The sequence below is a fragment of the Sorex fumeus genome, unplaced genomic scaffold, assembly GCF_029834395.1.
Source record: "Sorex fumeus unplaced genomic scaffold, SorFum_2.1 ptg000125l, whole genome shotgun sequence".
NCBI classification, from domain to species: domain Eukaryota; kingdom Metazoa; phylum Chordata; class Mammalia; order Eulipotyphla; family Soricidae; genus Sorex; species Sorex fumeus.
In genome coordinates, this window is record NW_026606182.1 from 510,116 (window position 1) to 535,564 (window position 25,449).

At 45.0% G+C, this 25,449-nt stretch overlaps 1 protein-coding gene across 12 annotated transcripts in view; it reads right to left on the reverse strand.

Moving 5' to 3' along the window:
• The window catches only part of RBFOX2 (RNA binding fox-1 homolog 2), a 204,899-nt gene that overhangs the window by 27,694 nt on the left and 151,756 nt on the right, over positions 1–25,449 (reverse strand). For 8 of the 12 annotated variants that reach the window (XM_056137415.1, XM_056137417.1, XM_056137424.1 and 5 more), the window contains 2 exons: positions 12,466–12,612; positions 9,104–9,157 (listed from right to left, as the gene is read on the reverse strand). In XM_056137415.1, the coding sequence (XP_055993390.1) occupies positions 9,104–9,157; positions 12,466–12,612 (201 nt within the window). The remainder of the gene's footprint in view (positions 1–9,103; positions 9,158–12,465; positions 12,613–25,449) is intronic. The other 4 variants (XM_056137416.1, XM_056137418.1, XM_056137427.1 and 1 more) reach the window with 1 other exon arrangement.

The following is a 25,449-nucleotide window of genomic DNA, read 5'->3' on the forward strand; positions in this document are numbered from 1 at the left end:
TTACATTTCCTGCCTTGGGTTAAAACGAATAAATTACAGTTTAATAACAGGATCCATAGACACTGATACCTGGGCTTTAAATTTTAGGATGGTAACTGTAACTCCATACTCACATATGGAATTATTTTTTTAAATGCTTGTTTTTGAAAAGCAACCACGGGATGGAAAGGACAGCTCTGTTCACTGATTTTGAAAAGAAAGAAACTGAGGAATAGTGTTGCTAAGTACCCATAAACCAATAAGGCCTTTTTCGTCCCTTGTCGCTTCTCCCCACAGATAAAGGTGACAAAATTAGAAATTAAACTTTAAAATGTCAAGTCAGCATTCCATTTGCTCAACTACATTAATCCTCAAGTCCTTCTGATGGTTTTCTTTTCTTTTTTTCTCTTTCTCAAATCCAATTGCTACGTGTGTTCTGTGGCTTTCCTTTCATGGTGCTGACAGAATATCTGGGTACCATCACTACATAGAAAGAAGTCCGGGTGAGGTCATGGGTTACTACAGTTAGCAAGAGACAGTATTATTGCCCACAGTATTAATGTACCGTCTTCACAATGATTAACATTTTATTTTATTATTTTTTAAAAATTATTTAGTTGTTGTTGTTCTTTTTTGGGTCACACCCGGCGATGTTCAGGTGTTAATCATGGCTCTGCACTCAGGAATTACTCCTGGCGATGCTCAGGGGACCAAATAAAAGGTAAAAGGTAAAGGCCCTCCCGTTGATCGTCGATTTGCTCGAGCGGGCCCAGTAACGTCTCCATTGGAGACTTTGTTGTTACTGTGTCTGGCATATCGAATACTCTCGGTAGCTTGCCGGGCTCTCCGAGAGGGGCGGAGGAATCGAACTCGGGTCGGCCATGTTGGCTGCTTGTAAGGCAAACGCCCTACCCGCTGTGCTATCGCTCCAGCCCTGGGGACCTAATGGGATGCTGGAAATCGAACCCGGATCGGCTGCGTGCAAGGCAAACGCCCTATCTGCTGTGCTGTTGCTCCAGCCCCAGTGATTAACATTTTAGAGCAAATTTCACTTCCAAGTGCTCCAAAAGTGTTCAATAAAAAGTGCTAACTCTACGAAAGAAATACGCAGCGAGCTAGAAGCAACCTGCGTGAGTGTCTCTAGGAGGAAGAAGGTCTTTACGATGATGAGGGGCCTCTTGATAAGAAACCTAGAGGAAAGAGGACTTTCCCCCTTTTTCTTTGGGGCTGATTAGGCTTGTGGCAGACCAGAATAAGCCCCCGACTCCTGCCCCAAGCTGTCCCGTCCTGTCTCTGGAACCTGCGAATCCAACACCTTACATGGCAAAGGGGATTTTGCAGATGTGATTACATCCATGATCTTGAGCTAGGGAGATCAGCCGGGATTACAGGGGTGCTAAGCAGGGGAGGAGGGGGAAGGAGGTGGTCAGAAGGGAAATGCAGCCATAGGCCTAGATCTGGTTCCACAGACTGAAGCAGGCGGCAGGCCGAGGAACAAGGGCAGCCTCTTAGAAGCTGGCCAAGGCCAGCAAGTGGACTCGCCTTTAGCACATCCTGAAGGAACACAGTTCCTGGACAGGCTGATTCGGCCTTGGGAGACCCACTTCAGATTCCTGAGCTCTGGAACTAAAAGACGACACCTTTCTGTGGTATTAGGCCACCAAAATTTTAATAGTCTGCAGAAGCAACAGAAAAATAATATAGGCCTCAAGGTGAGAATATAATCAGTGTGCTTTTTTTTTAGAGTACTGTTCATAATTTAGTTTCAGAAATATTAACTCAAAGCTCAAAATATTTTAGCATGCACTGGGTTCTTTAATTTTAGAATTTTTGAAACTGTACCAGGATAAAAATATTCACAGGCTATCTAGGTTTATTACATCATTAATAGGAAAATATGTACATGAAATTTTGTTTTAATTACCTCTTCACCCTTAGAAATTTAATTTACATGGAGCTTAGAAATTCTAACTTCTTACTTTGGGAAAAAAATGAAGTGAAACAGTCTAAAAACTGGACATGTTTTCCTTACAAGAGCTTTAAAACGGTCAGATAATGTACCGAACAGGAAGATAATAAAAAGTCTGAATGACTACAAAGTAAAACCAAGATTTAATCCCAGGGCCAGAGAGACAGTACAGCATTTAAGGCACTTGCTTTACGCACAGTCAAGCCAGATTCAATCCCTGGCACCCCATCTGGTCCCTTGAGCACTGCCAGGAGTGACCCCAAAAGCAAACCAAATCTGGGGTCAATCCTTGGGACGTCATATGGTCCCCCAAGCTCCACCAGGAGGGACCCCCTGAGCACAGAACCAAGCAAGAGTAAGCCCAGGGCGCAAAGCCCGGTGTGGTCCCCAGAGCAAAAACAGACACAAAAAAGTAGAAACCCAACTGAATTTTAGTATTAGATTTGATTGAGCCCAATGCATACAATATAATACCATTTCTGCAGGACATCTGTGTGAAAACATGTGTAACGTTTTGTTTGCTGGGGCTCGGTCTTTGGGACAAGTGTGCTGTTGACCCTGAGACACGCCTCGATTTGGACCTACCCCCCCCCCCCCCCCCCCCCTGTTAACTCGGTAAGGAACTTTCTGGACTGAAGGGCAGGTCTGGAAGCTTCCACTGAACCCAGGCACTGTTACCTGAGCCCCCTGACCTCACACCCACTGTGGTGGCAGTCACAATGCAGTTATCAAAGTGTTCTTTTGGAAACTGAGGAAGGGTCCATTTATCAGACGGACAACTTTGGCTACAATTTCTACCATGTTTCATCACCTGCTCTGACATTCATTTATTTCTGAGGGTGGAAAGGAGCCGAGTAACTATTACCTTTTTAGTCTGGCCTCAGACAATAGTAAATAACAAGCAATAGGAATGAGCATTGGAACGATACTTTTTATTTTTTAAATTTGTCTAATCTTTATAAATGTTTTCCATCTCAGAAAAATGAGAAAGAAAATTTACCATGTAACTTTTAAGGGAGAAATCAAAAGCAGACGGTTCTCCTGGGTATGGCCAGAACACAGAAATTAAAAAACAAAAACAAAAACAAAAACAAAAAACAAAAATAAAAATAAAGTCCATAAAATGGTAACAAAAGAAAAGAAATGAAGCCCTCAGGGAATCTACGCACAGTTAATTACTTGAATACAATGAGAAACATTTCACCTCAGCAGTGGTTACCTGTCAAATTTTACAAAGGCTTACTTAGTATAATTTCAAAGGTGACTTTGAAAGAAATAACTGCCCGTCTGAAATCAAAAGCCAGAGAACTAGGCAAGAAATTGCAGCACGTTTCTTGCGTCTACGGAATGGGGACAGAGGTTTCATCTTCCCTGACATGTTGAAACTTAAGCCTAATTCAAATCCAGATTTCCATCATTCAGAAATCCTCCTGGGAGAAGTCTAAAGAGAAAACATAAGCTAAAAATTTCCTAGATGGGGCCAGATAGTACAGTGGGTAGGGCGTTTGCCTGGCACTGGCTGACCCGGGTTCGACCCCTGGCATCCCCTATGGTCCCCCAAGCACCACCAGGACTGATTCCTGAGTGCAGAGCCAGGATCGCCAGGTGTGGGCCCCCCCCACCCAAAAACAAACAAAACAATTCCTCGTGATGTCAGAGAATGTTACGGTGCTCTAGTCCGTGTCCTGGAAGGGCTTTAACAAACGGTCCTGTCTGAGGAGGGGAGAAGGCACCTACAAATTCAGTATTTTGGTGACAACTCTCCAAGTGACAACCCAACCAAAAGGACTTTGGCAAGAGGTGATGAAAAATATGAATCCTGTCGATGCTTATATATAAATATAAATTTATATATTAAAAATATCAAATATATATTTGTTTAAAATGAAAGGCGTGATCATTTTCACTGGGGCTGGGTGACAAGATTTTGGAACGTTTCCAGTGTTCAACAATGGGTCACATTTCAAAAGCAGAGAGTTCTCACGAAGCGTCTCCAGCAAGGACAAAGGGACACAGCAGCACTGGGCAGGGGGCTGGGCTGGAAGAGCCAAGAGGCAGGTGACATGCCTGGCATGTGGGCGGCTCTGAGTTAGGTCACTGGTGCTGCCGGAGCCCCCGAACACTGCTCAGCCTGGCGCTGGGGGCCCTGAGCGGTGCTGAGCTGGACACTGACCCATCAGGCCGGCAGCCCTGGGCCAGCGCCATAGGGCGGCCCTGGCTCTGTTCTCCCCCTGGCACGGGTGACGCTGGAACAGGGGTTAGGGACCATGACTGAGCCCTGACCCCTGCCACCGCATGGTCTCCCAGCACTGCATCCTCAGGCCCTAGCACTGAACTATCGGCCCAGCTGGCTGGGTATCACAGGGAGTGGTCCCCAGTTTCTCTGAGCACTATAGGGACCAACCCCCAAGCACCAGGTGGCTTCAAGTGCTTGAGCACAGGCTTTGCATGCAGGAGCTCTGGGGTTAATTCTAGTGCCAAGTGCATGGTTGTCCAAGCACAGAAGAGAGCCCTCGGCATGGCCCCAACATACACACACACACACACACACACACACACACAGAGAGTACTGGGTTATATGAGATTATGTGAGTCTCTCTCTCTCTCTGTCTCTCTCTCTCTCCCCCCAATCCCCCCCCCCCCCAGCCTTCTTTCCAGTTTTTGGGCCACACCTGGTGATGCTCAGGGGTTCCTCCTGGCAGTGCTCAGGGCGCCATATGGGCTGCCAGGGATCGAACCCGGGTCGCCTTTGTGCAAGGCAAGCGCCCTCCACTTTGGGCAAGACTATCCCCCTGGCTCCTTGAACTCTTTTTGCTTTAATTTTTGTGCCACTCCCAGCGGGTACTCAGGAGCGACTCTGGCTCTGTGCTCAGGGGACCGTGGGGGCGCCGGGGACAGACTCCACGCCCCCTGCAGGCAGAGCGTAAACTTGGCCCCTTCAGAGTTCTGGTAAGTGCGAGAGGCCGTGAGTTAGATCCCTGGACATGCATGAGAATATGAGAATATTTACTTGCGGCCATTGTTGCTAATAAACTTTATGCTTTTCCTTTCTACTTCTTATTAAATCTCTTGCTGTACATTTAAAATGATTTTTTTTTTTTGGGACGGGAGCAGGTGGGTCTCTTTTGCAGTGCTCGGGGGGCTACTCCTGGCTCAGGAGACCATAATGCAGAGCCAGCGATCAAATCTGGGCCAGTCACATCCAAGGTCCTACCCATTGTACTCGAGGCCCACCTTAAAAATGATTTTTATATGGGTGTGTCTGAAGATTTTATTCGAAGAGTCTATCAGAAGACTGGCAACAGAACTGCTTGAGCACGGATGCTTTTCAGGGTTCGCTTGTTACTTGGGGCACACCTGATTGTGCTCAGGGGCTTGGGTGGGCCACGTGGTGCTGAGGAACTGAACCTGGTCCTCCTGAAGATGGGTGTTGGCAAGTGACGCCCTTAGTCACTGGGGATGCGGAGGGCAGAGCCGTCCCGCTTCAGGGCACAGCTGACACACTGGGCACAGCCCAGGGCAAGCATTTTAAGTCACAGGGCCTCTCCAGGGGCCACTACAGTAAGTTTCCTCATGACTGGTGAGATTTAGAGAACGAGGAAAGATATGTCTCCGTAGAATCATATTCTAGATGATATTTGAGCCTATTTTTTGATTTTTTTTTAATTTGGCAAAGGCACCATTTTTTCATTATGTATCCTAATTGCTTGAAGGAACAGTCTTTTGTTTCAGCTAATCACAGAAAATTAAACACAGCTGACTTCATGTTTCTATAAGGAAGGAGATTAAAGGAAAACACATGCACTAATTTAAGAATAAATGTGTGCATGTAAGTCATATATATGTATAAATGTGTGAATATACATATCTCTATATATATATTCACTGTACAATTAGGTATGTCAAATCCAGAAAATGAAGGTTTAAGAAGATAAAAAGGAAAATAGGGAATAATAAAATTACTTTGTGAAGAACCAGAAATTCTACCCTCCAGCCAAGCTCGGAGAAATGTAGACTTTTAGCAGTCAAGGGAGGGACAGGCCACTTCCTCTTTTAGGCGGGCATATTCTAGAACCCGGGGCTCATTATAAACATAAGGAGTTTCATTTTGTTTTGGAGTCCTTAGGTTAAATGACGTTTTACACGTATCACTTGTCTCAATGACTCTGTGACCATTTTTTAACTGCCACTCCAAAAAGTACCAATAAAACTCATCTCTGTACAGCAAAGTGTTCTGCTCAGACTGGGCAACTCTTTTTTTTTTGGGGGGGGGGCCTTGGGGAAGGGTCCCCACAGCTGTCAGTGATCAGGGCTTACTCCTGGCTCTGTGCTCAGGGTTTATTCCTGACATTTCTCAGAGAGCCATATGGGATGCCGGGGATCGAACCCAGGTGGGCCTCATGCCAGGCAAGCACCTTCCCCACTATACCATCACTGTGGCCCCGAGATGGAGCGGCTCTTAACCGTGCAATAGAACCATATGTTATCATTCCTCTGGTCCCTCAAGACATGCTGTGATGTGGAGTCAACCCCAACATAAGAGAACCGAGAAACTCAATTCACAAAAAGAAAAGTGCTCATTAATTGATCTTAGGTGGATTCCAGAAGAGGCAACAAGGTTTGGACTCTCTCTCATGTGTTCTGAGGGCAGTTCTCCGGGAACGTTCCGGCATAGAACGTTAGGTAACAGTGAGGGGTAAAGGATGAAGACAGGTTTTGTATCAGTTCCTGAAGGCAGATCCCGGGCAACTCTACTTCTGTGCTTTACTGAAGAACAATTACCAATTATGACACAGTCTGGCTACACCTCAGTAGCACAAGAGAACAGGCCCAGTGAGGACACGGCATCAAGCCGGGAGAAGCAACATTTGCTTTTGGATTTCCCAAAGAGGGAGCCTTACTGTAACTTAAAATGAAAAAAGAGGAGAAGCAATTGGACTGGGTCAATTAAAAAAAAAAACTGGTAGTAGGCAAATCCTTGAAATCAGTAAAAGATCTTATGAAAGATCAATTTCCTTTGCTTCACAAGAATGTGATCAGATTATATTCATGGTAAGGAGGAAAAGTCTTCAATACCTGATTAAATTATAATGGGGCTTCCCTTTTTAGAATCTAGTTAAGACTATTTTAAGAGGCTATGTTTAAAACCAAACACATTCAAACTGTTGTTACTTCAGATAAACAGTGAGGTCAATAATAACCTTTGCATATTTATTTTACATTTATGTGTTCTCATCTCTAATAATTGTCTTTTTTCCCCCACCCTGTATCTAAAAAAGTCACAAAAATATGTAAGAAATTACACAACAAAGAACTGGAAATCCATTGTGAGTGAATTAGAGACATCAATACAGCTGAATAGATTTCATTTTAAAAATACTTACCACATTAAGTGCTGGAGAAAAAATCTGCACAGGCATATTAATCTATTTTTTTTAACTGAAAACTGAAAGTTTAGAGCCTAAAGTACCTCTTCATAATCAACAATGATTAATATAGTTAGAGTAAAACATTTAGTGTTGATCCATTTTATAAAGGAAGCGGATAATATTTAGGACATTATATATAAAATATAATAAATATATATACACACACAGATAGAGTCAGGAGGCATATATAACTGTAGGTATGCCACCGATTCTCCAAGTTTGGAAGGATGTAAAGAGCGACTCAGTTATTTGTTTTATTAAGCTTTTTAACAGATCTCATCTTAATGATTTAATCATAGCCATGAGATATTTTCAAAGCTCTGTTGATGGCCAAATGAAAGTTCATTCAAAATTTCACTTATCAAGCCTGAAAATGCAAGTAGGATTGCATAACATTAGGCAAACATCTGCATGCCTGGCCAGAACGAGCTGTGTCTGTGGGGGGTGTTTCATTCGTCTGAGGAGGAAGAAAACTTTCAAATATTGCTTTCAGAGAACACTTTTTTAGTCCATGACATCATTTCAATCATGACCCTCGTTGCTGGAACATTACTGCTTATTCTAGTGAATATAATTCTAAATCCTGTTGGCTGGGAATTTGAAATAAAAAATGATTAGGGGTTTTGCTATTTTTATTTTTTGCAGTGCCAGGTATGGAACCCAGGGTCCCCCACATGCGAGGCAACTGCTCTCGCACTGAGTTACAGTCCTGGCCAAGGGGAAGTTAAAATTTATTATTATAAATTTTTGTTTGGGGGGACTAAGACAAACTTGGTAGTTCTTAGGGCTTTCTTGTGGCTCTGAGTTCGGGGACCATTCCTAGGGGGGCTCGGAGGACCAGCCGGGACGAGACGATGGGTCATGTGCTAGGAAAGTACCCTGCCTGCTGTACTATCTCTCTGGCCCCGGAAATAAAAACTTAATGAAAATTTTCTTGTTTTACAGAGCACATTTAGAAGAGAACACCTGTACCAAATTGTAGGCAACTGCTTTTATTCCTACGCAGAAAACCCAACTCACTATTTCTCTCTTTTCTCTTTCTCTCTCTCTTTTTTTTTCCCATTTTGGGACACACTTAGCAGCTAGGGATTAAATTCGAGCTCCTGCATGCAAGTCATCTGTTCCAGCCTTTTGAGACATCTCCCTCGGCCCAGCCAACTCACTGAATTTGGCACTGAAGTGGCGGCATTTTGAAACGCGCCTATTCCTACTTCAAAAAAAGAAAATCAGTTCACAGAAGATTCCTGAGTCACTACTCACTGCATTTAAGCCTGTCAAATTTTATGCAGAAAGAGAGCCAGTCAAATGAATCATTAAAATATTAGTTCTAAGCATGCCGTTTCTCAGTTCGGCTTTTTTAAAAAGCTGCATCATTCTGATAATTCAGAACGACAAGCTCAAAGCTTTTCCCTCTTTTCTCCCAGTTCTCTCTCCCTTCTTTACAAACAATCACAACAAACACATGGGCCAAGTTTAGGTCTGTCCCCAAATAGTGGCTTTTACATTCTATTTTCCTTACCACTGTGTTCTCCCTCAGACTTTTCGCCTTAACTCTCCCAATTTACCTAGGAGGGTAAAATTCGACCCTGTGGGAGCTATGCTGAGAGATAATACAATCCAAACTAGATAGCTGGGACATTTTGGGGGCAAACTTAAGTGTTTTGATTACTGTTTCAAATAAGACTGAAAGGAACCCCCGGATCCCTGATACCGAGATGGAACTTACCTTGGAGCCACGTTCATTAAAGATTATTTCTACATCTAGGATTTTGCCAAACTGCTGCAGAGACAAAACACAAACATATATTTACAGTCAGTTTTTTTATTCACATACTTGACTTTCTTTTGGAAGGCATTTTCATTTTCTTTGAACTACTCACTGAACTTTCATGTTTCTATTTTTTTTTATTTGTTTGTTTTTTTTTTTGGCCACACCCGGCGATGCATAGGGGTTCCTCCTGGCTCTGCACTCAGGAATCGCTCCTGGCGGTGCTCGGGGGACCCTATGGGATGCTGGGAATCGAACCCGGGTTGGCCGCATGCAAGGCCAACGCCCTCCCCGCTGAGCTATCGTTCCAGCCCCTCACGTTCCTATTTGTGGGCAGGTCCCAGGACCAGTCTTCATTTTTTCCGCATCACTGAGCATGATTTTTCCTTTTTCAATTCCCTGACTCCTGCATTCCCTCTGCTTCCACTGGCGGAAAATAGCCTTCAACAGTATGTTTTCCTACATAGGCTTTACTTCTTATCACCGTTGAAGGTTATTTTCTTCCCCTGGGATTATATATGATTTTTTTATCTATGGAATTATAGTTTTTTCTATATATAAAAGTGATAATCACTCTAACAAAATCAGAAAATATGTTATCAACAAAAAGGAGAGGAAAGGAGCTGGAGCAATAATACAGCAGGTAGGGTGTTTGTCTTACACGCTGCCGACTGGGTTCAAGCCCCGGCAACCCACATGGTCCTTTGTGCCTGCCAGGAGTGATCTCCAAGCACTTTGGTTTTATGGCCCCAAAACCAAAACCAGAACCAAACCAAACCAAACCAAACCAAAGAGCCAGAGGGGAAACAGGACATAAAGATCACCCATACTTCTCTCATTCTTTAAATTATCCTTTTTATTTGCTTTGTTGGGTCACACCTGGCGATGCACAGGGTTTACTCCTGGTTCTGCACTCAGGAATCACCCCTGGCGGTACTCAGGGGACCATATGGGATGCTGGGAATCGAACCCCGGTCGGCCATGTGCAAGGCAAATGCCCTACCCACTGTGCTATTGCTCCAGCCCCCTCTCTCATTCTTTATATTTTTGTATGGGGGCCACACAAGGCGATGCTCAGGGGATCTCCTGGCTTTGTGCTCAGGAGTCACTCCTAGTGATGCTTGGGGGACCATATGGGATGCTGGAATCAGATCCGGATCAGTCACTTACATGGCAATACCCTACCCTCTCCTTTGTTCTATCACCTCGGCCCTTTCTCTCGTTTTATACCGAGACATGTCTCTATGTATACACACAAATACAGAGCTAAATGTAGATGTCAGAGACGTCCCATGTACGGTTTTTCTCTTTTGTTTGCTTTGGGGCCATACTCAGTGGTACTCAGGAGTCATTACCAGCTCAGTGGCTGGAAATTGCCTTTGGGGGTCTTTGGGGGGCCATGAGGTGGTGGGCCTGAATGCGGGCTTCCCAGAAAGCATGCAGTCAGCCCTTGGAGCTATCTCCTCAGACCCTTTTCTTATTTTTTAACTTAATATATACCATAAGCAATTTTCCGTGTCAATACATGGATGTTATCATTGATGTCGGCTAATACTACTTCTCATTGTACAGAAACATTCACGGACATTACGGATGATTTCATTTGCCCCTTTAATAATATTCTGTAACAGGCATCATCAGAATTATTTACATTAGAGCTTTGTATTGTAAGACGTTATCATTTGGAAAAATCCAATGAAGGTAGCACTGTAGCACTGTCCTCTTGTTCATCGATTTGCTCGAGTGGGCACTAATAATGTCTCCATTGTGAGATTTCTTGTTACTGTGTTTAGCATATCGAATACGCCATGGGGAGCTTGCCAGGCTCTGCTGTTCAGGCGGGATACTCTTGGTAGCTTGCCGGGCTCTCTGAGAGGGATCGAGGAATCGAACCTGGGTCAGCTGCATGCAAGGCAAATGCCCTACCCGCTGTGCTATCACTCCAGCACAATGAAGGTAGAAGGTGAAAACCAAAGCCCAAATAACTTTATTGCTGGGTAGTTAAGCTGCTGGTTAGAAGGTCATACACAGGGGCTAGAGCGATAGTACAGCGGGTAGGGCATTTGCCTTGCCAGTGGCCAACCTGGGTTCAATCCCCGGCATCCCATAGGGCACCGCCAGGAGTAATTCCTGAGAGCAAAGCCAGGAGTAACCCCTGAGCACTGCTGGGTGTGACCCAAAAAGCTAAAAAAAAAAAGTTATACACAAAACACAGTAATTAGGTGGAGAAGTATGTGAGCATTGATTTGAAGGGAGACACAGTGAATCTCAAAGTATCTTTCTTCTCCTCTGTGCTTAACTGTCTATTTCAACTGGATTTCAAATCAGACTTTGGAAAACTGAAAATCTAAAAGGAGTAACACAGAAATCATGCTTCCTCCATGGGCTGAATTTTTACAATCTTTACATCAGAAAAACACGTCATATGCGCCCAAATTTCCTGGAGTAGGACATCTAAGCCTGATTTCAATTTCATCATCAATGGAAAAAAGTAGAAATATCTAGGAAGGAAGAAAATGCCTTATTTTGGTCCAAAGGGTATTTTATTTCCCTGCATGCCCCCCAAAGATCTGTATGAACATTTTCCTTCTTTTACATGTTCCAGCACATCCTAGTAGAGAAAGGGCTGATTTCCTTTTATGGTTTAGGAAAATAAGGCTGAAAAAAGCTAGTCACCATGTTTCCAGAACTCATAATTTGGACTAGCTGCTTTTTAGCAATGCTCCTGTCCATGGTACAGCCCTGGTGGCAGGCGGCAGACCAGCTGGGATCCTGGCAAGGAAAATGTCCTTTTGTCTTTTTTATACCTAGTGCCTTACAGCTAGGGCATAATGTTTTTTTGTTTGTTTGTTTTGCTTTTTTTTTTTGGGTCACACTCGGCGATGCTCAGTGGTTACTCCTGGCTCTGCATTCAGGAATTACTTCTGGTGATGCTTGGGGAACCATATGGGATGCTGGGAACTGAACCTGGGTTGGCCGCCTGCAAGGCAAATGCCCTCCCCGCTGTGCTGTCACTCCAGCCCCAGGATCACTATCTTTTGTCCTGGTTTTTAGCAGTGAAAATCTCAGGCCCCCCAAATCTTCGTCCCAGGTAAACTGGGTCAGAATCGTCTTCTGGACGTGAGAACTTGTCGTGTTAAAGTCTAAAGCCAGGAGATAAGGTGAGAAGAAAAAGGTCTTAAATTAAGAAGAAGGAGAAGTGCTAATTTACTTCTGGATCTTCCTCTACTTTGAGTTGTCTCTTAAAGCACTGAGAACTAAGAACACACCGATCGAATTCTATTTTAACCGAAAAACCCACACGGGGACTTCAGACTTACCCCAAACATCTGCCGGAGGTCAGGGTCCCGGAAGCGGAAAGGGATATTAGAGACATGCAGTCTTTTGGGGGTCGATTTACTCTCTGAATTCTCGCTACTTTGTGTCTGGGACTGTTGGCCATCAGTTTGTGCGCCCCCTTCTGTCTGCTAAGGTAAGAAACAAACAACATTGTGTGAAAAACACATACAACCAGGTCACAGCATTCTGTGCAACAGTCCTTCCCCACCCTGATCATTCTCAATGCCTACAAGCAAAAAAGTTACAGTTTCCCCTTCAAAGAGAAAACAACAGTAACAACAAACACAATCCAAAGATGTGCTAGAATTTACAAATGAAACCGAGGCCTTTTGAATTACATTAGCCAAAAGGAAGAAAGCAGCAATGTTACATGACCACCCGGAGACCCACTGGGATAAGGAAGATAAGAAAATAATACCATTAATCTTGAGAGTTTGTGTTTTTTTTTTCTTTTTTTTCTTTTTTGGGTCACACCTGGCGATGCACAGGGGATCCTTCTGGCTCTGCACTCAGGAATTACTCCTGGTGGTGCTTGGGGGACCCTATGGGATGCTGGGAATCGAACCTGGGTTAAATGCCCTCCCCGCTGTAGTATCACCCCAGCCCGAAGAGTCTGTGTTTTGAGAGCTTTGTTGCTGCTTGTGTCTGGGCCCTACTCAGCCATATTGGTGGCCACTCTGGTCTCGGTATCCTGTGGGGTGGGGGTAAGAGCAATCCCAGCACTGCTCTGGGGGTTGTGTAGTGTCTGAGACCACCCCTAGGGCTCTGGCAAGCATAGCACACTTGAGCCTGATGCCGGGGCCTCCTGACTCCTTTCACTTCAGACACGAAGCATGTGTAGTACTTAACTGTGAGAGCACTGCTTTAAGGACCGAGGGAGTATTTTTCTATTTCATTCTATTTCAACCTTAGCTGGTTGCAGGGTTTATGACCACTGGGTGGCCAGAGTATGATGATCCTAGTTAGGAAGAGCAATACTTAATGACAATGGGTACTTTGCTTAGAAATCAAAGAGTTGAGGCTGGAGCAATAGCACAGTGGGTAGGGTGTTTGCCTTGCAAGCGGCCAACATGGGTTCGATTCCCAGCATCCCATAGGGTCCCCTGACCACCGCCAGGGGTAACTCCTGAGTGCAGAGCCAGGAGGAACCCCTGTGCATCGCTGGGTGTCACCCAAAAAAGAAAAAAAAAATAAAAAGAAATCAAAGAGCTGTCTCTGGTGCCACTCTGTGCTTCTGCCCCTATAACTGATGAAAATCTAGTTAACTTTAGCAATGGGGGCCTCTGTGGTTTAGAGCAAAGGGGAATCTAGAAAAAAAATGTACATGTACAGCCACTCCGAGGGCTTGACTCCCCTCCTTCAGGGATGTTCTATGCAGGGACGCCAACCTGTGAATAATTTCAGGTACCGGGCGTCTGGGACTGAGAACGTTGTTTTATTTATTTATTCATTTACTGGGGTTGGGGTGGGCTGCTTCCCCCTAACCCTCCATATGAAAACCCTGGTGGCCATGCCCAACCCCTCACAGCTGCTTCGAGGTCAAGTCACTGGCTCAGACCATAAATCCTGAGATGTCTGGACTGCGCGGCCACATACGCAGCCACACGACACCTCCTAAAGCAGACGCAGCTTAATTCATTCTTAGGCAAGGACTTCACCACCCTGCGATCAGCTATCACACTTTTCACATACAGTTTTCTATACCTATTGATTTTAATACTGCAGCTTTATCTAAGTGATTTTAATTCCAGAATTGTACCAACCATTGTGGCTTTTTTTTTTGTTCCTGCATTAAAATAAATAGAAATTCAAAAAAAAAAAAAAAAGAAAAACTGTGAGGAAAGACTATGAGGAACCCAGACTCAACTATCATCCAGCACACACACACTAGAATTGCACATTCTTACAGTGGGAGAGCATGTGCAGGTCTGCACTCAGGGTAGGGCATGAAATCTTTTTTTTTTTGTTAACACCCCAGGCCTGAGCACATTAAACTTTCATTTTCAGGAGATGCCCACAGTTGTTACACCCAGAAATATTTTTCGACAAATCTAACAGTCATGATACATTTTAGGCATTCAAAAAGACAACGATTTTGATGTCTTCACCTGGCTAATTAAAAGAGAAAAAAAATAAAACTTTTGTTATTCTCTATGAAGTCACGCCAAACTGGACGGCCAGCACTGAGCAGATGAAGCCACACATTGTTAAGACAGGAGTGGAACTTGCTGCTGCTGTTCTATTAACTGGGTTAGACTGAGTTCTTTTCCGATTCTTCTGGGTGACACCAAGTGGATACTTCCCCTTTGACCTCATGTACAGCTAAAAAAAAACGAAATTAGGTAGTTTTGGCTCCGATATGTTTAGCAACCATCTTGAAATAAAGCGTGAGGCTTCCAAATAGAAAAGGATAAGCAGGGAGGGACTTGGAATGGATACCAGCGCTTTCAGCCGTCAGTCCGAGTGAGGGAACTTTTTAATCTCATTGCATTCAGGCTTTGCAGATGGCTTAAATGCGCAACGATTCACGTGATATAAAAAGAGCGGGAAAGCCGGAGCCACGAAGCAACGGGTCTGTGAGGAAGTGTCGGGGTTTCGATCCCCGATCGGAGCACCATCCAGAGGAAACAACCTTAGTTCGGAGGTGGGCGTCACTGAGTTAGGAAAACGGCACACCGCGGCGGTCATCGTGGTCATCGGCAACATGCAAGATGCAAGAGCATCCAGGAGCGTTCGTGCTCACTCCAGCTCACTCCCGACCCGTCTTACACCGAGCAGCCGATCACCGACCCTCCCCTCCGCCAGACTTGCCAGGCGGCAGGTCTGCTCTGCAGAACGTCAGCGCAACACTCAGCGCCGTTTCGCTCTACAGCTGGCTTAAGGACGGGGGACCGTGGAATCGAAAATACCGGATGCTGGGGCCGTGGGTACCTATTTCTGGCTCCTGAGAGTCTCTGGCTGCCCCTCAGACACAGCTTACAAAGTTAGATGTCTGAGTGGCTGATTTTCTGGCCTTCTGGTGGGCACTGACATTTTTTCGCCAGTCCGAGATCTTTCCTGCTGTTGTTGTGGGAGACTTGGGCGGGGGGACGGGGGGCACAGTCAGTGATGCTCAGGTGCTCTTCCTGGCTCTGCTCAGGGGTGCGGTGCCAGGGATCCAATCCGGGTCATGGCCAAAGCAGCCGCATGCAAGGCAAGCACCTTACCTCCCATACTATATCTCCGGCCCCCCAAAGTCTGAAGTCTTTAAGAGATCTGACAAATGGAAAAAGTGAACTATCATTTCTCAAATTCTCAAACCTTGTAAGTTTAAGCTTAATATACAGATATAAATACACAAGCCACTGAACAGCTTTTTCTTTTTTTTTTTAAATTTTGCTTTTTGGGGTCATACCCACCCGGTGATGCCTCAGGGGTTATTCCTGGCCGTGCACTCAGGAATTACTCCTGGTGGTGTTCGGGAGACGATATGGGATGCCGGGGATTGAACCTGGGTCGGCTGCATGCAAGGCAAACACCCTCCCCACTGTACTATCACTCCGGCCCCTGAACAGCTTTTTACAAAGGAAATACCCCCGTAACCTCAACTTAAATCAAGCAACTGAACCCCAGAAGCACCCCTGGGTTCTGTGCCGGCCATTCACTCCTACTTGTCAAAGGGTCACTGCTGCCCTAACTTCCAAAGTCAGATGAGCTTTACTGGTTCTGAACCTTTTTTTTTTTAAGACTCACAATGGACTCTTTTGTGTCTGGTTTCTTTTCACATTACATCTATGGAATAGAGTCACACATCGCTGTAATCTGTCCCCTCTTTCATTTCATAAACATAGAGAATTGATCTGTGCTGCTTCCGGTATTGGGCGATTAAGAACACTTCTAAGAATATTCTTTGTTATCCATCTTTTGGTAGACATCCAGGAGTGATGGGCGTAAATCCAGCCTTCCGAGACAGTCATTTTCCAATGCAGTTAATTATGTTAGTTTCCCAAGATCAGAAATGAAGTGGGAGAGTAGGAACGTAAGACGTTCGCCGCCTGACTACAGGCACTAAACTGCCTCTTTTTATAAACATTGCACCCAGGGGCCCCTTACTCTCGTTGGGACGCAGGAACGTGTGTGGTCCCCAGTCCCTTACGAGGCTCTCGCTGAAGGAGGAGGGAACAAGGAGACAGCGAAAGCTAGACAAGGTAAAGCAGATTCTCCTCCAAGCACTGCAGCTGCTATAAATAAGGACTCTGAAACTCACAGTCACTGCCCAGGGGGCCTAACAACCTAGAAACTGGATCAATGAATGATCTCGCCGGGAAAATAAGATGCAGAGAAACACTTATTCTTTTCAGTGCCACCAACAACCTTCAAATCTGGTTATGTCTCTATTCTTGAAAGAAGAGAAGTTTTCAGGCCGGGAAGGAGAGGAGACAGCTAAAAAACTAGGAAAGACACAATGCAGATTCCTGTACATTTGTGAGGGAGGGAAGAAAATATATCCTCGATAAAAAAAAGACGGCGTTTCTCGGTTGACATTAAGCTGACCTCAATCTAGACTAATAACGGTGGAGACAAATCAGAGAGAAAAAAGTCAATCACGGTGTCTGGGCTCTGTGGCTGTTTAAAGTGGAGAGCTATACTGTCCAGATTTTTTTTTTTCTTTTTGGGTCATACCCAGCAATGCTCAGGGGTTCCTCCTGGCTCTGCACTCCGGAATTCCTCCTGGCAGTGCTCAGGGGGACCCTCTGGGATGCTGGGAATCGAACCCGGGTTGGCCGTGTGCAAGGCAAACGCCCTCCCCGCTGTGCTATCGCTCCAGTCCCTGTATTGTCCAGATTTGAACAGTCAAACAAGCAGCTTGTGCAACACTGGTTTCCTCTCTTTCCTTTTCCCAGCTACGGGGCGACTTTACTGACCCCACAGACCTTTGCCAGGCCAGGCTCTCCCTTCCCTTCGAGTGTCATTTTCTGCCCGACCATACTTGCTGGGCAGGGGAAGAAACGGAGGAGACAGGAGTCTGTGTGCTGAGTGGGAGCAGGGCCAGTAGCAGGAGGGCTCGCTGCTGTGGTTCGACCAGGTTCTTGATGTCCACTCTGCAGAGGACTTCACCGGGAGGGAGGTACGAACTGCTGGCCGCTACCACAGAGCCCAAGGCCTTTTTGCACTGAGAAGCAAGTCACATGTGTAAGCCTCAAAATCTCATTTGAGAAAAAGAGACTGAAATTTTAAAAAATAAATATGTTTTTTAAAGAACTTTTGTAATTACCGTAATAATTATAATTCTTTTCATTGGGAAATGAGTAAAATTTTTTGAGTTCTGATGGAATAATGAAAGTATTTTTTTTTTCTTTTTGGGTCACACCTGGCAATGCACAGGGATTACTCCTGGTTCTGCACTCAGGAACCACCCCTTGCGGTGCTCAGGGGACCATATGGGATGCTGGGAATCGAATCTGGGTTGGCCGCGTGCAAGGCAAACGCCCTCCCCGCTGTGCTATCGCTCCAGCCCCGATAAAAGTATTTAAACTATACACAGTAGCGGAGTTCATGCCCAATTCAATCAGCCTAATCAATGGCTGAATAAATAGCAGCACTCCTACATTATTAAAATTAAAAAAAAAAACTACACAGTGAATGAATGATCTCGTATGTTCTGAAAGAGAAATCTGGGTAAAGTAAGACGAATTATCCCTTTCCAAGTCTCCACCGTAAGAAGACCTCTTGCATTCAAACCCACTTACGGACAAAAGCGAGAGCACTAAAGGGATCTCCCAATAAACTCAGGAGTCGTATTTTGACTTATCGGTTATTTTCTTCAAAATCTATTTCTTCTGGAGGTAGGTGAGGCACTCGCCTTGCATGCAACCGGCCTCTATTTGATCTCTGATACCCCGCAGGGTGCCCCCCGAGCCCCCACACGAGGATGATCCCTGAGTACAGAGGCAGGACTAAGTCTTGAGCACCACTGGGTGAGGTCCCCCCAAATAAAACCAAAGGTATTTCCTCTGTGTCCAGGAACACTTAAATTTACTCATTGTTTTTTTTTTTTTTTTTTTTTTTTTTTACTTCTGTGGGGCTAAAGGGGAAGAGACAGGAAAAAAAGAGAAAACACAATTCAGAACTGCCGGGACAAGGGAATGGCTGGAGAATCATTCAAATGCCTGCAAGCATCTGCTTACGGGGCCCAGATTAATGATGGTGTGTTTGGATGCAGAAGCCTAGATTAAAATAAGTAGGTGTGTGTGTGGGGGGGGGGGGGGCGGCTGGAGCGACAGCACAGTGGGCAGGGCATGTGCCTTGCAAGAGGCCCACCCGGGTTCGATTCCCAGCATCCCACAGCACCAGCATCCCACAGCACCAGCATCCCCAAGCACCAGCATCCCTAAGCACCACTCTGATTCCTGAGTGCAGAGCCAGGAGTAACCCATGTGCACTGCCAGGTGTGACCCCCCCCCAAAAAAAAGTAGGGGCCCAAGAGATGGTTCAAACGGCTACAGGTATTTGGCATACTCTAGATCCTGAGTTTGACCCCTAGCGCCACCAGAGCCCTTGACCACTCTGGGAGGCCCTGCTGGAACTAACACCGAAAGGTCCGAGTTGTACCACACTGATAGGCACGCAGTGAACCATCAGGTTTGCAATACTGGACCCTAAGTCACTGTGACCAGCCCCTGGGACCTGTGAGCACTGTGAAGGCACGCGTACCCCCCAGAGAAATAGGGAAAAATATTTTAGGGAGCCAGATTCTAAATTCTATAGGACAGCAAAACAAAGAATAATCAGGCAGCTTAATGATACCGGTAGAATTATGTGCAAATACTTGTATTTGTAAGTTGAATCACTTGGAAGTCAGAAATGGACTGAGAAGTCTATTTCAAATTATTGGCACAAAGTTAAAAACCTCTTACCTAATATGAACATGTGATCTCTTCCCAAACTAGAAACCAGTTAACGTGTAAGTCTCATTAAAGATCAAAGCTCTACCGCCAACAGCGTTTTCCCAGAAGATCTCAGAGTTTGAACAACAGAAGTGCAAATGATCCCGAGTAAAAAGCACATTTAGTTTTGAATTTCAAAACTAAATTTTCAAAAAAATTATAGATGTTTCTACTTATGGCTAAGACAGAGCTTCCATGTGGATGAATTATCAAGTAACTAGCTTTGAAACTGAGCAACTTACTCCCAAATTTTTTTGATTTGGAAAGACTGACTTTGGTTTGAGTAAAGAAACAGAATCATGCCCAAGATGGAGTCAGTACTCATGCCAAGCGCATGGCCAAATAAACACGCAGGCAACTTTCTACGCACTGACCTCCCAGAGAAAGCAGCCCTCGGCCAACCAGTCAGAACTTTGCTACTCAGCGCAGGTTACGGGATGTGACCGAAGCTTGCCTTGACTCCTTTTTATAAGGAAAAGAACCCCACTTTAATCCATCAATAAATGCCCAGGATAACTTCCTTGTGTTTTTGATCTCTAGACTTATAAAATCTCTTACACTGCAGCCCTTTGCCAGCTCCTTTTTATTCACTCAATGGGATGCTACCTGAGTGATGAGTCATTAAATAAAGTCAGTAATGGGGGGGGGAGGGGGAGAGAGAGAGAGAGAGGGAGAGAGAGAGAGGGAGAGAGAGAGAGAGAGAGAGAGAGAGAGAGAGAGAGAGAGAGAGAGAGAGAGAGAGAACAGTGAGCAGGGAAGCTTGTCTTGCATTCAGCCAACCTGAGTTGGATCCCTGAGTGCAGAGCCAGGAGTGAGTACAGCCAGGTGACCATCCCCCCCCCCCCCAAAAAAAAAGTAACAACGTTCTAACATAAAAGAATGTTTTTCTAAAAAAAGTAAATCTCCAGCAGGTAGGGTGTTTGCCTTGCACAAGGCCAACCTGGGTTCGATTCCCAGCATCCTGTATGGTCGCAAGCACCACCAGGAGTAATTCCTGAGTGCATGAGTCAGGAGTAACCCCTGTGCATTGCCAGATGTGATGCAAAAGCAAATAATAATAATAATACTAATAATAATAAAGTAAATCTTGGGAGGGCTTGGAAGACAGAGCGAGTGCTAGATCACACGCATAGCATGTACAAGGCCTTGAGCTTGTTCCCCTGCCCCTGAAGACCCAATAGGAGTGCACCCGAAAATGAAAGGGGGGAAAAATTGATCTGTGACACACAGGGAAGACGCTGAGGAGAGAGACAATATGAGGTTTCAACTATCTTCTGGGGTGCTTCAAGGCACCCCATGAGGAGGGCTATAAAATCTACAGTAAATCAAGTCACTGACTTAAACTCTCAAATCTGCTTTCAACAACTTCCAATGATGCCACTGACAGTAACTTATGAATCAAGCATATGCTTCACACTGTCTTTACGAGCAATTTTTTTTTCCTTTTTCCAGTTTGAAAAAAGGGCCTCTGCTTCTGGCTGCCCCATTCCACTGGACTTGAACCTGGAACAGAGGTCCCAGGACCTTCCACATCCGACCCATGCCACAGAAATGGGCCCAGGCCACAGCTCCTGCGGTGCACAGCCACAGACGCCACAAATCTACTGAGCAAATCACACGCTGCTCAGATAGTCTTCCTGTCATTTGAAGACCAGCAGGAAAGAGAGAAGCTCGGCCTAATCCCTCAGCATCTTTCAGGGGGGTCGAACTATAAAGACTCACCCTCAGCACAGCAAGGACACAAGAAAACCAATGAGGAAAACACGTAGAAGCCCGTCAAATCACTGAAGAGATATATATATGTATATATATAATATATATATGATGTGTGTATGTATATATGTGTGTGTATATATACACATTTATATGTGTGTATGTGTGTATATATATATGCGTGCATATAAATATATATATATATATGTATTTTTTTTCTTTTTGGGTCACACCCAGCGATGCTCAGGGCTTACTTCTGGCACTGCACTCAGGAATTGCTTCTGCTGGTGCTCGGAAGACCATATGGCATGCCGGGGGTTGAACCTGCGTAGGTTCAAGGCAGACACCTACCCACTGGACTATTGCTCTGGCCCCAAACTGAAGATATTAACAACATTAGTCACAGTCACGGTCCTCCCATTGTTCATCGATTTGCTCGAGCGGTCCCAGTAACATCTCCATCGTGAGACTTGTTGTTACTGTGTTTGGCATATCGAGTACGTCACAGGGAGCTTGCCAGGCTTTGCCGTGAGGGTGAGATACTCTCGGTAGCTTGCCGGGCTCTCCGAGAGGGGCGGAGGAATCGAACTCGGGTAGGCCATATTGGCTGCGTGCAAGGCAAACGCCCTACCCACTGTGCTATCGCTCCAGCCCAACAACACTAGTAAACCCTCAGAATAATGTCTTTAGTGATAACAGGATGAGGCTATTCAAAGAGTTTGAAGAAATGATGGTATAGGTATTCAGAAAGCCCAAGAAAGTATGAGTCAAAATGAAAAAAAAAAAAGATTACAATTGGAAATGACAGAAATGAAGAACACGGTAGGTGACACAGAAATCTCAACAGAAGCTCTGAGCTCAGCGAAAGATCAAAGAGCTCCAAGATGAGAAGGAGAAAACCGCCAGGAACAGTGAAAGGTGGGAAATAGTCCAAAAAGAAATGAAGAGCAGACCAGAGAATTATGGGATGAATTCAAGAGGAAAAATATAAAAACCATCAGAGTCCACAAAGCACAGGAAGGAAAATGTGATGAAGGAAAAAAAATAGCTAAATCATCAATAAGAATTTCCCAGAGTTGAGGAATACAGGCACCGAGACCCATAGGTCTCATGGGTCCCAGTGAAAACAGACTCACCTCGGAAAATCCCAAGACACATTACATGCAAAATCCAAAGATAGAGACAGACTATTGAAAGGAGCGAGATCGAAAAAGGAACTTTTTTTTTTTATACAACGGAGATCCCATAAGACGTACAGCAGATCTAGCAAATGAGATTCTATGGGTCAGAAGAGAATGGAAGGATGCAGTACAAAAAGCTCAATGAAATGAACACCTCCCCAAGAATATGCTATCTAGAAAGATTATCGTTCAGATCTGAAGGAACAATACGGAGCTTCACAGACCAGCAACAATTTAAGGAATTCGTGGCTTTGAAATCAGTTTTGCAGAAGAGTTAAAAGAGCTTCTCTGAAGGTCAGGACAAACTGTCCGACATGTGGCATTGAGTGTGGCACTCACGAACGCATATGGTTTCCCCTCTACCAGACTGAGACAGAGATGTTTACTCCTTGCGGGGATTTTATACATTTTTTCAATAATGAATTAACATCTTATTTATATTGGTTAAAATCCCTTAAGCAATCGATCATCACAAATTGACTTTTATTAATTCATTTTCGGAGAATCCCCATTTGTCATTCCCGTAAGGGTTGTCGGAGCAAGTCATATGAAATAAATCTGTTATTTGTCTGCCAAAGGGGCAGGCCAGGGGGTGGGGGCGGGGGGGGGGGGGGAGCCTGGGGACATTGGTGGAGGGAGGATGACACCGGTGATGGGACTGGTGTTGGAACACTGCCTGCCTGAAACGTCGCTGTAACAGACAAGTTGGCACATCATGGCGTCTTCATGAAAATCCAAACCAGATGAATTGCCTAAGACCCACTCTATACCAATGGGGGCAGGGAGCAGTCAAGGACGAGACCCTACCTCAGGGAAGTCAAATTCCACCGACAGGCAGAATAATAGGTGTACAGAGAGTTGCACGGCATTGCGGAGGATGATTTTCCAAGAACTGTCTACTTCAAATGCTCTGGTGATTTATGCCTGCTGGCATTTGGGGAAATATCTGAGCTTCTAGGTCTCCGGCCCTTTCTTCTCTGCAGGCGGGCTCAGGGAGGGGAGGACCCTAAACTGCTCTCTCTTTTGCTAATGCGCAGCATGGAACCGACTGATTGTCAAAACAAGTTTTCATCTTGAAAGCACGGGGATCTTCTAGGCCAATGTTAAAAACAACTTCTAAAATACGTTTTAGAAATGGAAAAAAAGAAAAGACCCAGATATCACGGTTCTTTCAGATGCCGGTATAAGACGTTCCTATCTCTGTTTTCAGGAAGATGGAACAATCCAACAGAAATGAGATGTATATTAAAAGTACAGCTGCAGCTCCTAAGAATGAAAATCCCAAATAACATCAATTAGGATAATTGGTTAAAAAGGGTTATTAGAGGCAATTACTTTACAGAAGTACTAAAGAAGCACTTTCCGGAGCAGGTCTAATTTATTTTCACGATTCTCTTGTCAGGTAGGCATCATTAACATCACTTGATAGGTGAGGAAACGAAAACTTGGGTGGTAAAATCATTTATTCAAAATACAATTACAGCAATAAGGTCTTTTCTTCCTTGCTTCCTTTCTCTCTCTCTCTCTCTCTCTCTCTCTCTCTCTCTCTCTCTCTCTCTCTCTCTCTCTCTCTCTCTTTTTTGCCTTTGGGTGACAAATAGTAGTGCTCAGGGCTTAATCCCGGCTCCGTGCTCAAGACTCACTCCCGGAGGGTCCTGGGGACCATATATGGTGCCAGGGATTGAACCAAGGTCAGCCAGGTGCACCAGGTGCAAGGCTGACCTTACCCGCTATGCTACTGCCCTGGCCCCAAGAAAACATCATTTCTGACGCTGTATCCTATTTATTGTACTTCTCCAATAAGCTGGCAAATCCTGTACATTCCACTATCCCAATTCTCAGTTCATTTCCTCCTCTACATCTTGAAACCAGAACTTCACCATGAACCCTAAATAGAAGACTCTTTCCTACCAGACCTCTTGCCTCTCCTCTGGTTCAGTTTATAAAAAAAAAGTTTTGTGGGGGGAGTCATACACTGCAGGGCTTGTGCCCGGCTCTGTGCTCAAGGATCACATCTGGTGAGACTTGGGGGGTGTCCATATGGGGTGTCAGGGATTTAACTGCAGGCAAGGCAAGTGCCCGACCTGCTGTACTATCTCTCCAGCCCCTAAAAAATGCCTATACAGTATTTTTGTGCATGAGATGCCGGAGTGGACGGAGCTCAGGACGTCACTCAGGCGAGGAGAACCCTTTCCCACGGAGCCAGGGCCCTGGCCCATCTCATTTTCATGCTTTTCCATCCTTCTTGTTTACATGACAGACGAGCTTTTCCGAAAGGGAGCACAATTTGCTCACTTCTATTTTTCTGCTCAAAAACCGTGAGCGAAGCCATTTTCTCTGCCAGGCAGACAAACGTTTCTCCCCAATCTGTACTCCTGCAACCTTTCTCCCACCTTAAGCTAGTCTCCACCCAACACCCAATGCTTTAGTCAAAGGGAAACCCGTGTTTTATCCAAAGACGTTCTGATCATGCCCTTCTCTCCAACTTTGAGAACTGACTGTGAGTTCTTCCTGTTACCTTCTCTGCATGTTTGAAATCTGCAACCCTCTCAGTGACATTCGGCTGCTTACCTAAGAATGGTTTAGGTTAAGCCGTCCTTTTATAGCAATAAAGTTGCTTATCACTTAAAACAAAACAAAACAAAATAAAACAACCAAAAAACCTTCTGGGAAATATTTACGAAGTGCCAGGTACTGTGCTGTCTCAGAGAACGTGAAGATGAGAACACGAAGATGATCAACAACTGGGGCTGGAGCGATAGCACAGGGGGTAGGGCGTTTGCCTTGCACGCAGACAACATGGTCACACAGGTTCGATTCCCAGCATCCCATATGGTCCCCCGAGCACCGCCAGGAGCAATTCCTGAGTGCATGAGCCATGAGTAACCCCTGAGCATCGCCGGGTGTGACCCAAAAAGCAAAAAAAAAAAAAAAAAAAAAAAAGATGATCAACAACAACAAAAGCCTTTTCTTTAAATGCTTAAAATTCAGAGAAAACTTGAATAACAACAAAAATATATATGTAGTTGACAAAAATAGTGGTCAGCTTTGGAGTCTCAATGAAAGATACATCATTTGGCTTTGCCTGGAAAAGCCAGGCAAGGTCTCCCGGCGTAAATGACAAATGGACCGGGAAAAAAATGCA